The sequence below is a fragment of the Setaria italica genome, chromosome I, assembly GCF_000263155.2.
Source record: "Setaria italica strain Yugu1 chromosome I, Setaria_italica_v2.0, whole genome shotgun sequence".
NCBI lineage: Eukaryota > Viridiplantae > Streptophyta > Magnoliopsida > Poales > Poaceae > Setaria > Setaria italica.
Genome location: NC_028450.1, coordinates 6,032,027 through 6,042,305, shown reverse-complemented (window position 1 = coordinate 6,042,305; position 10,279 = coordinate 6,032,027). Strand labels below are relative to the sequence as shown.

General features: G+C 48.5%; 3 protein-coding genes across 3 annotated transcripts; all 3 read right to left on the bottom strand.

Annotated features, from left to right (window-relative positions):
- Positions 1-875: 875 nt before the first annotated feature.
- LOC101762195 (gamma-glutamyl peptidase 3) lies at positions 876-2,612 on the bottom strand. Its single transcript, XM_004951641.4, has one exon. The coding sequence runs from the start codon at positions 2,059-2,061 to the stop codon at positions 1,165-1,167; it is 897 nt and encodes a 298-aa protein (XP_004951698.1). The 5' UTR covers positions 2,062-2,612; the 3' UTR covers positions 876-1,164.
- Positions 2,613-5,909: 3,297 nt separating this feature from the next.
- On the bottom strand, positions 5,910-7,154 carry LOC101761784 (gamma-glutamyl peptidase 3). Its single transcript, XM_004951640.4, has 2 exons — positions 6,698-7,154; positions 5,910-6,612 (listed from the first exon to the last, which is right to left on the bottom strand). The coding sequence occupies exons 1-2, from the start codon at positions 7,052-7,054 to the stop codon at positions 6,076-6,078; spliced, it is 894 nt and encodes a 297-aa protein (XP_004951697.1). The 5' UTR covers positions 7,055-7,154; the 3' UTR covers positions 5,910-6,075.
- Positions 7,155-9,132: 1,978 nt separating this feature from the next.
- On the bottom strand, positions 9,133-10,273 carry LOC101760989 (gamma-glutamyl peptidase 3-like). The gene is given in 2 exon segments (XM_022823583.1): positions 9,133-9,726; positions 9,729-10,273. Coding segments are annotated over 2 exon segments (945 nt in total). The 5' UTR covers positions 10,192-10,273; the 3' UTR covers positions 9,133-9,244.
- Positions 10,274-10,279: the final 6 nt, after the last annotated feature.

Here is a 10,279-nt window from a genome sequence, read left to right as displayed (position 1 = left end):
TATGTACATATGTAGCCTTCCACAGAAGCAGACAACAAAGAAAATGAATCTTACCACTAGTCCTCAATAAAATCAGAAACATCCGGACGTAAACTTGAATCATCAATAACAATAGTATCCATTGGGTCTATTTTTTTTACTAAAAACTAGCCAAAAGTAGGAACATAGTCCAAAGTAACCCCTAAACCTGTATCTATAATAACCACCTCTATTATTATAAAAAAATCTAAAGTAATCTCCTAATCTTCATCTAAATCAACCATTTATATAGTTATAGAAATAAGGTAAATAATTCTCTAAACTTGCATCTAATTAACCACCTCCTCTGCAACTCCACTATTATTCAACATAACATAAAGTAACTATTAAATATGCATCTAAATTACCTGCATCTTTCATAAAAAAAATCCAAATTACTCTTATACATATGCTTCTAAATTAGCCACTTTTACACATGCATCATGGACATATACGCAAGAAGTGATAAGCATATCGTCAAATAATATAGTCAAGCTAATGTTTCAACCAGGGGCAGATCTAGGGTCCGGCGACCCTTGGCACCTGCCCGGGCTCCAGTGAGCAGAAGTGCTGTACAATTTACTTGTATGCAGTTGATGAGCCTAGAAAAAAAAATCTTTAGCACAGCACACAACAACGGCAGGCACCACTGCACGTCCGCATACTATATAGGATCTGCCCAGGCTGCGAGAAATCTCCAAGTCCGCCATTGGTTTCAACAAAGCACATGCCGAACAACCGGATAAGCAATGTGTTCGAGAAAATGCTCAAGTTAAGAAATTTGATTAGTCATGGCCTCATGGGTCCCAGATATACCCACAAATTGTAACATTCAGTAAAAAAAAGGAGAGGGAGTCAAAAAAAAATTGCAACTTGCGACGTTCAACTCGTTCATATATGTACATGCTTCAAACTTAAATGCCTCGACAAATTTCGGCAAGCTCACGGGGACAAGCTCATTCAGTAAAGCGACTTTAATTTCGTCCAGTTCGGAGTCACGACTTCACACCGTTAGTACCAAAACACATCATCATCACCAACAATCAATCATGCAGCAGCTGCATGCAGTACAGTGTAGCGCGTGCATGCTATGCCGGCGGGCGGCGGCCGGTGCTGGGTCTCCATCAATCTTGCAGCCATGCCCAACTAATTGATGCTGGCGCGGCAAGCCAGCTGGACCATCGGAGCGGCGCTGGCGAAGCAGCTGCCGACGACAGCGGCGGCGGTGGCGGCGCGGCCAGTCACCTCCGGCGGTGCGGGCAGCGGGGTGCTCATCGGCCCGCCCCTGAGGAAGTTCTTGCAGAGCCCCGTCCAGAACGCGCGGTCCGGCCCGCCGGTCTCCGCCGCCGTCCGCCGCGCGTCGTCGGCGGCGCGCCCCTGGATGTCGTTCTGGGCGGTGAGGCGATCGATGAGGTTGTGGAGGATGTCGGTGGTGTACTCCGGGTGGCCCTGGATGCCTAGCGCGACCTCCCCGACCGCGAACGCCTCCACGCGCGTCTTCTCCGAGGAGGCCAGCACCGTCGCCCCCGGCGGGGCCTCCCACACCTCGTCCCGGTGGACCTCGACGATGGCGGCACTCCGGGGGAGCTCGCCGAGGGACCCGAGGAGGCTCCGATGATCCTGCAGGCCCCGCGCGAAGGTCACCGTCCTCACGCCGACGTCCCAGCCGCCGCGCGCCCTGCCGACCCTCCCGCCCAGCGCCCGGCACAGGACCTGGTGCCCGAAGCAGATGCCGAGGACCCGCTTCCCCATGGCGTGGAGCGCCTGGACGAGCGCGCAGAGGCAGCGGACCCAGGGCTCCTCGCCGTGCGCGTCGTGCGGGCTGCCGCTGACCACGAACCCGTCGTACGAGCCCAGGTCCTCCGCCGCCGGGAACTCGCCGGCGATCACGCGGAAGCAGTCCCACCTCTCGCCGCCGCCGTCGCCGCCGAACGCGGCGACGAAGACGTTGTAGTACCCGCCGTACACCTTCTTGGCGTAGTCCGAGTCCCACAGCGCCAGCAGCAGCGCGTACCGCCGCACCGGCTTCGCCGCCGCCGTCATCGATCGCCGGAACACACACACAGAAGCTGCTAGCTTCAAGAGTGAGCTGCGCTGCGAGCTTGCGATGCCGGGCAAGCCGATCTGAGGCTCCTATTTAAGGTGCCACGAGTGCGCGTTGCCTAGCCGATCGAGAGGGCTACAGCCTAGAGCTAGAGGAGAGCTCCCCATCGATCGTGTCGCGATCGCTTGTGGAACACATGGCTTTCTGTTTAATATATATAATAAATCTCTCGCCGGAATGGGGATGGATCAGTATACGCGCGCGTGCGAATTGCATGCATAGCACAGAGATCAAAAGGCGGCTCGAGGCCGTCGGGATGGCGGAGTGGATCGGAATCGATCGACGCGGCGCGCATATGTTCTTCTTCCCCAACTCCGATCCAATATAAAGGAGACTGTACATGTAGGCTCTGTGCTTTTATTTTGGCGCCTGGGAAATGCGGATTGAGTCACACGGATATACGCCCACGACTTCAGGAGTTGGGGAAGGAAATTAGGCAACAGAGAGCTGACAGAAAGAAGAAGATGAATCTTCCGACAGCAGGGAGTTGACAGAACGTGGGTTACGGCTGAGACGCTCTCGCGTGCAGGCATGGAGAAGAGAGGAGTAACAGTATGGTAGGGTTTGGCAAACTGCTAGCGTGGTTGTAGACACGGTCAGTTGGCATGATTAGGGGGGGTTCAGGGCCTGCCAGCTAGCTTGGCAGTGGGGTCGCCAAAATCAGATTGCTGAGTCACCCGATGCGTGTCGGCAAATTAAACGACAACACAGCAATGCAAGAAGAGATCAGCTGAAAGCTTGGCCCGTGCTTTGCCGGACTAGCTGGCCGGCTGTCAAGTGTCAGGAGTGTGACAAGATATGAATATATATTTTATGTAGGTATAACGTAGCAATATCATATAGAGATATATACCATAATGATTCAAGAAGAATCGAGGGTTGCAGATAAGATGAGTCTTTCAAACAAGAAAAAGAAAGATAAGATGATCATACATGTATATATATGCACCTCATTGCTGCTGGGGCAACTGCAGCAATGCTACTTTTGAGTGCTGACTTGTTGCCATGAAAAATTTAATTATTGATGCTGGCTTTTGATTGTAATCCCTCCCTCCATTCTTACATATATGACGTCATTGACTTTTTTTCATTTGTTTGACTATTCGTATTTTTTACAAATATTTTTGCAAATAGATAAACCTACAAGTTAACTCTAAAGTACATTTGACAATAGACATAATGATACATATTTTACTTTAGTTAACTAACTCGTTCAATAAATATTGGTGGTCAAAGTTGGAGTAAAAAGTCAACGGTGTCATATATTTAAGAACGGAGGGAGTATTATTCAACATCGGAAAAATCAGCCAAGAATAGAACTATCTAGATGCATTATTCATGTGCATGTGTGTTGTTTATTTGATTCATTAGTATTATATATTTTTGGGCGGACATTAGGCCCCGTTTGGTAGGACTTCTCAAAGTGCTTCTCCATCGACTTTTGGTGAAGCCCTACCAAAGGGCTAATTTCAAACGGCTTCACCACCAAAGCCAGGGAGAAGCCGCAAAACGGCTTACACTAGAGAGGAGAAGCCGAAAAAAGTGGCTTCACCGGCTTCTCCTCTCTCTCTCCAAGCATTAAGTGATTATAAAATTATATATATTATCATTGAGAAGCCGTTTTACCAAACGTTTTGCAAAACAGCTTCAGTTTCACTAAAAAAGCCACTCCACCGTAGAAGTCGAAGCGAAGCCATTTTATGAGAAGCCGAAGCTCTACCAAACGGGACCTTAGTATTATAGTTATCCGTGTGTTGTTTATTTGATTCATTAGTAGTATATTTATGTGTTTGTTGTTTATTTCATTCAGTGACCGCAGTGATGAATATATCATCTCCTTTCACGCACGAGGTAAACGGGTATCAGGGCTACCTACATGGTAGTGTTTCAAGTTACTTTTCCATTCACCGGAATGCATGCGTGCACGGTAGGCTACACGTACACATCACATGATCGCGCACGCAAGGGCATGCATAGTTGATCTTAATTACAGATCCATTGGCAATTGCCACGTCGATCGAAGTTGACACCCACATCCTCAATCACTCGTTTACTCCGTGCATCAAGCTACATTTTAAATTGTATAATGTTGTTCAATACCATCACAACGATCTCCCAGAAGATAGCGTGCTTCCAAAAGATGTCCTTGAGATATAGGCCTGTTATTCTGCTGTTAAAAGTATTCCCTCTGTCCATCAATGTACTGAGATTTCTCTTTTCAATATTTCAAACCTTATGCCATGGCCAAAAACCTAATAACCATATTTGAATGAAATAAGTAGCGCATGATTAGTATTCGAATTAAGATACAAATCCACGTCGGTCATGAAGACACACCAATCCAAATTGGATATGATATTATTTAGACAACCAAGTTAAATATTCATTAGATATTAATTTAAAAGTGACAGATCTTAAAATACCTTTGTCCTATAGATTATCTAGGCATAAACTATATGATGGAAACACCCTCCATTAGAAGAATATAAACATAAATGAATATATCAAGAACTAGCACAGAATAAATATGAATTTGTTTCGTGTAACATCTAGAATGGAGCTTGAAACTGAGTGTGCATAAATTAATCATAAGTTTGTTCAATTTTTTTGATAAATTATTATGTACGTCGCAAGTATGGTTGCTAGGCACATTTAAAATTCATCCACCATATCCTGGATGAATGCTTATTCCGAATGAATAAAGTCCCACATCTGACCTTGTCTCCATTGCGGGGGACCTCCGTCTCTTTCCATGTTGGGAAATGAATAAGAAAAGGTGGGATGCCCTATTTATGTGTAGTATGACTAATAGAATTGATTTTTTTAAAAGAAGTATTGTCATGTTTTTTTAAAAAACTGAATGAATTTGCAAGTAGCAACTAACATAATTTATTGCGATTGGTATACGATACACTCCCTTTGTTCCAAATTATAAGTCATTCCAACTTTCTTGGAGAGTCAAACCATTTTATATTTGACCAAAATTATAAAGAGGATCACAAAGGTTTATGGCACTGAATAGATATACTATGAAAACATATTTAACGAAGAAACTAATGGTACTCATTTGGTATTATGAATGTTAGTACTTTATTGTATAAATTTGGTCAAACTTGATATGCTTTGACTCTTTAAGAAAGTTGGAATGACTTATAATTTGGAACAGAGGGAGTATGATTTATTAACGAAAGACTTTTCATGCGTGTTTGCTAAACTTCGAAAAATATCTAGGTGTTGCTCATGCATGGGCATATACTTGGTCTGTCTATTGCCACATGTTTATGTATGTTTACTTAGAGATAGTTTCTTTTATATATTTATAGTGGTAGAATTTGGTGATTTAGAAGCATGTATAGCTCTAAGCCATTTATTAGGATTTCGTGTGGTTGGTCTCAACTTTTATACAATCAAGATGCAAAGAAGTATATATATGGGCTAATAAAACATGATTGCCCTTGCTAGATTCATCACCAAGTTAAACTTATTTTTGATATCGCATACTTACCAAATTTAGGTCCAAAAGGATGTTTTTGAGTATCTCATATATTATATTGTCCATGATCATGGAATTGATATCATATAAAAGTAACTTCAGATATGAATCTGATGACAAACATTTTATAGGTTTGAATAATAAAAGGTTTGAATACTTAGTCTAACTGTTGGTCAAATAATAAAAGGTTTGAATCTTATATTAGGTCGCGTGGGTGCCTTATAAAAAAAATAGGGTAAATGTTTGGCCACGGTAAATTTCAGCACATTCAGTCGTCTCATCACCCTGTCCAGCTCATGGGAAAAAAGACATCAATTTCTCCCGTTCATCACATGAATTCCATTCTTCAGAAAAGAAGTATACATAACGAATCACCAATACAGTGTAGCGTCGTATCGCATGCTTGGCTGGGCCTCATGCAGTGAAAAAGCCACGTACTAATTGACTGGTACTGCAAGTGCTAGCACTGCAAGCCAACTGGACCATCGGAGCGGCGCCGGTGAAGCAACCGCTGGCGGCCGGTCACCACCGGCGTGGGCCGGCCGCAGCTCTGTCGACCTCCGTTTAGGAAGTTCTTGCAGAGCGACGTCCAGAACGCGCGGTCCGGCCCGCCGGTCTCCGCCACAGTCCGCCGCGCGTCCTCGCCGACGCACCCCTGGATGGCGCCCTGGGTGGTGAGGCGGTCGATGAGGTTGTGGAGGATGTCGGTGGTGTACTCCGGGTGGCCCTGGATGCCCAGCGCGTGCTCCCCGACGGCGAACACCTCCACGCGCGTCTTCTCCGAGGAGGCCAGCACCGTCGCCTCCGGCGGGGTATCCCACACCTCGTCCTGGTGGACCTCGATGAGGGAGGCGCTCGAGGGGAGCTGCACGTCGAGATCTCCGGCGAGGAAGTCGAAGCCCTCCAAGCAGTCTTGAACAAAGGTCACCTTCTTCACCCCGACGTCCCATCCGTTCCGCGCCTTGCCAACCCTTCCCCCTAACGCCCGGCACAAAACCTAATGATCCAGCAAGTATTCAATCAGAACGGGGCGCCATTAACTATTTCGAATGCTTGCCATGCCATGGCGCCATGCCACTCACTTGGTGTCCGAAGCAGATGCCGAGGACGCGCTTCTCCATGGCGTGGAGTGCCTGGACGAGCGCGCACAGGCGGCGGATCCAGGGGTCGTCGCCGTGCGCGTCGTGCGGGCTGCCGCTGACCACGAAGCCGTCGTACGACGCCAGGTCCTCCGGAGCCGGGAACTCGCCGGCGATCACGCGGAAGCAGTCCCACCTCTCCCCGCCGTCCCCGCCGAACGCGGAGACGAAGACGTTGTAGTAGCCACCGTACACCTTCTGGGCATACTCCGAGTCCCACAGCGCCAGCAGCAGCGCGTACCGCCTCCCGCCGCCGTGAATCCCCGCTGCCAGCTTCGCCGTCGTCGCCGCCGCCGTCATTGCTGCCGAGTCTCCGAGATCGAGGAAGCACAGTTGACCAGCAACAGCTAGAGCTTCTTGTTAACACCACTGAGCTCAGCTGTGCTCTGTGTTTCGAGCTTGCAATGCTCTGCATACAATTTCGATCGGGGCGCTTCATTTATGCTGCGCGAGTCCGCGTGGCTGTGTAGACTGTAGAGAGGGGTTTGATGTTGGAGTATAAGTGAATTGTCCACTTTTTCTATCAGCTTAAGCTTTTGGGTTGAACTGGGTTGGTGCATGCAACTCAATATGATATCAGGGTCAGGTCTTGAGTTCGAATCCTGGCGAGCGCGATTAAATAAAGTAGTTGTAGCTCACTCCAATTACCACATGCGACCTGAGATAGCTTCCAATTCAATAATCAGGCGTGTGCGAATTGCGGCCGCACGGGGACGCCACCACGGCACGCTGGGAGGATACGGAGATGGAATGGAATCCATGGACGCGGCCGATAAGTTCTCACCGACGCCACTGATCTAGTGTTACTTACTAGGGAGAAGATGAAGACATGCAGTCACGATTCACGAAGAGGAACAAGGCAATAAAACCGTATGGGATGTCAGGTTGGGCTAATCTCGATCGTCAATGATAGTGGAGTTGATCGCTTACGTGCCTGTGATTAGGAGTTGAGGGCCTGTCTCTGTCTGCTTCACGTTCAGGTCACGATCAGTTACCACATCAAATGAAGGTGTCGCCTAGATAAACAACAAAGAGATCACGATCAGTGAAACCTGTTTGCCTATAGCCCTATACGGTCATGTCAAATAATGTCAACAGCGAGGAGACATACACGCATGGCACTCCTATTCAATAATATTATTACAATATCTTCAATGATTCAAGCGTGATTATGCGTCTGGTTCGTGGTTTTTTTTTTCTGTTATGTATCAACTATGACCGTGAGTAATTAACTAGTATTTTACTGGCAATATTGTGTTGTGTTGTTAGCTTGGTAAAACGGACAGGAAAGATATGAACTGCAAAGCTGAAAGAGATCATCAGCGGAACTTGTTGACAATACTGTTATTGGCATGGGATCGACAAGTACACAAGAAGATGCATCTTGCAGTGTAATGTTTGGCTAATAACTGTGTCAATGGTGCAGCTAGTTGTTGATTAGCCTATAAAATTGGGAGTTCGGAACAGGTCAGCGTGAGTGTAGGGTCTCGGTTAGTTTGCTGAATCACGGCATGGTGTCGGCAAATATAATTAAACAACAAATAGATCATCGACTGAAAACTTGTCCTACTTTAATTTGCCTAAAAGCCACATCAAGAGTGTCAATAGTGGCGAACTGAGTCTAGGCGTTGTAACTTATTAGCTGGTAAGGTCCCTTGTGGTAAAATTTGCCCGCCTAATTTCGAATCCTCACATGGATGCTCCTATTTTTTTCGACTATATTCCAAGAATTACCCAGCACTATGATTTCAATGGTAGGAGACGTGCTCGTTAGGCCAAAGACAACGAGAAACATGTGGGGACTTTATTAATCTCAAGATCAACCGGTTGAAACTCTTGGATGTGCTCGATGAATAATGAAGCCAATGACTCGTTGAATAAAATAAAGACAAACACGCCCGGTAGATGTTGGAGTACTAAGAGTGGCTCGATAAAGCTCAAGGATACACATTGGATCAAGAAGGATAGACACGTCGAAAGATCTTATGTTAATATGTGCATACTAGATGGTCCGGTGACTATAATGTAGTTTATATCAGATCATCTAGAGTTCATTTGAGTTATTGGAGCAACAACTTGTTTGAGTGATTGAGCCAACTTAGTCATTTGAGTTTGCTGAAGTTATGAGGAAGCTATGCCAAACCACAAAAACTAATCAAGTGATCATTCAAGATATTTATTAGCACAAGATTAATGAATCATTAGGTGATTAGGTCTAAAGCGAATGTTTACAAGGTGTTGCCTCCTTGTGCCAGAGATCAAGGAGTTATCTACACCTATAATCTTGGGGCACCTGCATATTGGGCTGAATGGGTGTGTGAGCGTCTACATTTATAATGTTTTTTCAAATGAATATTAGAGAAATTCAAAGTCAGACATTTTTTCATTAATTGATCATATATAGGTATAAATAAGTTGAGTATAAGAAATAGAGTGTAATGAAGTTAGCCGCCAATGCGCGGCTGGCCACACCAATCAAGCAGTGAAAAGCTACCAAGTACGTGCAACCCCAGCAACACTAGTGCTGCGAGCGAACTGGACTATCGGAGCGGCGCTAGTGAAGCAACGAGCGGCGGCGCCGACGCTGCTGGTCATCACCTCCGACGCCGTGTCCCGCACCGGTGCAGCAGGCCGCGGGCTGCTTCCTCCGCCTCTGAGAAACACCTTGCAGAGCCCCGTCCAGAACGCGCGGTCCGGCCCGCCGGTCTCCGCCACCGTCCGCCGCGCGTCCTCGCCGGCTCTCGCTTCGATGGCGCCCTGGGCGGTGAGGCGGTCGATGAGGTTGTGGAGGGTGTCGGTGGTGTACTCCGGGTGGCCCTGGATGCCCAGCGCGTGCTCCCCGACCGCGAACACCTCCACGCGCGTCTTCTCCGAGGAGGCCAGCACCGTCGCCCCCGGCGGGACCTCCCACACCTCGTCCTGGTGGACCTCGATGAGGGAGGCGCTCGAGGGGAGTTCCACGTCGAGTTCAAGCCCTCCAAGGAATCTTGAACAAAGGTCACCTTCTTCACCCCGACGTCCCAGCCGCCGCGCGCCCTGCCAACCGTCCCGCCCAGCGCCCGGCACAGGACCTGGTGGCCGAAGCAGACGCCGAGGACGCGCTTCCCCATGGCGTGGAGCGCCTGGACGAGCGCGCACAGGCGGCGGACCCAGGGCTCCTCGCCGTGTGCGTCGTGCGGGCTGCCGCTGACCACGAACCCGTCGTACGAGGCCAGGTCCTCCGGCGCCGGGAACTCGCCGGCGATCACGCGGAAGCAGTCCCACGTCTCGCCCTCGTCCCCGGCGCCGCCGCCGGCCCGGCCGAACGCGGCGACGAAGACGTTGTAGTAGCCGCCGTACGCCTTCTTGGCGTACTCCGAGTCCCACAGCGCCAGCAGCAGCGCGTACCGCCTCCCGCCGCGCCCGTCTGCCGCGGGCTTCGTCGTCGCCACCGTCATCGTCGTTGTTGCAGACAGATGCTACACGTACGCACAGAGGATCGAGGAAGCAGCCGACCAGCTAGGAGGTAGCTTAGCTCCTTACGAG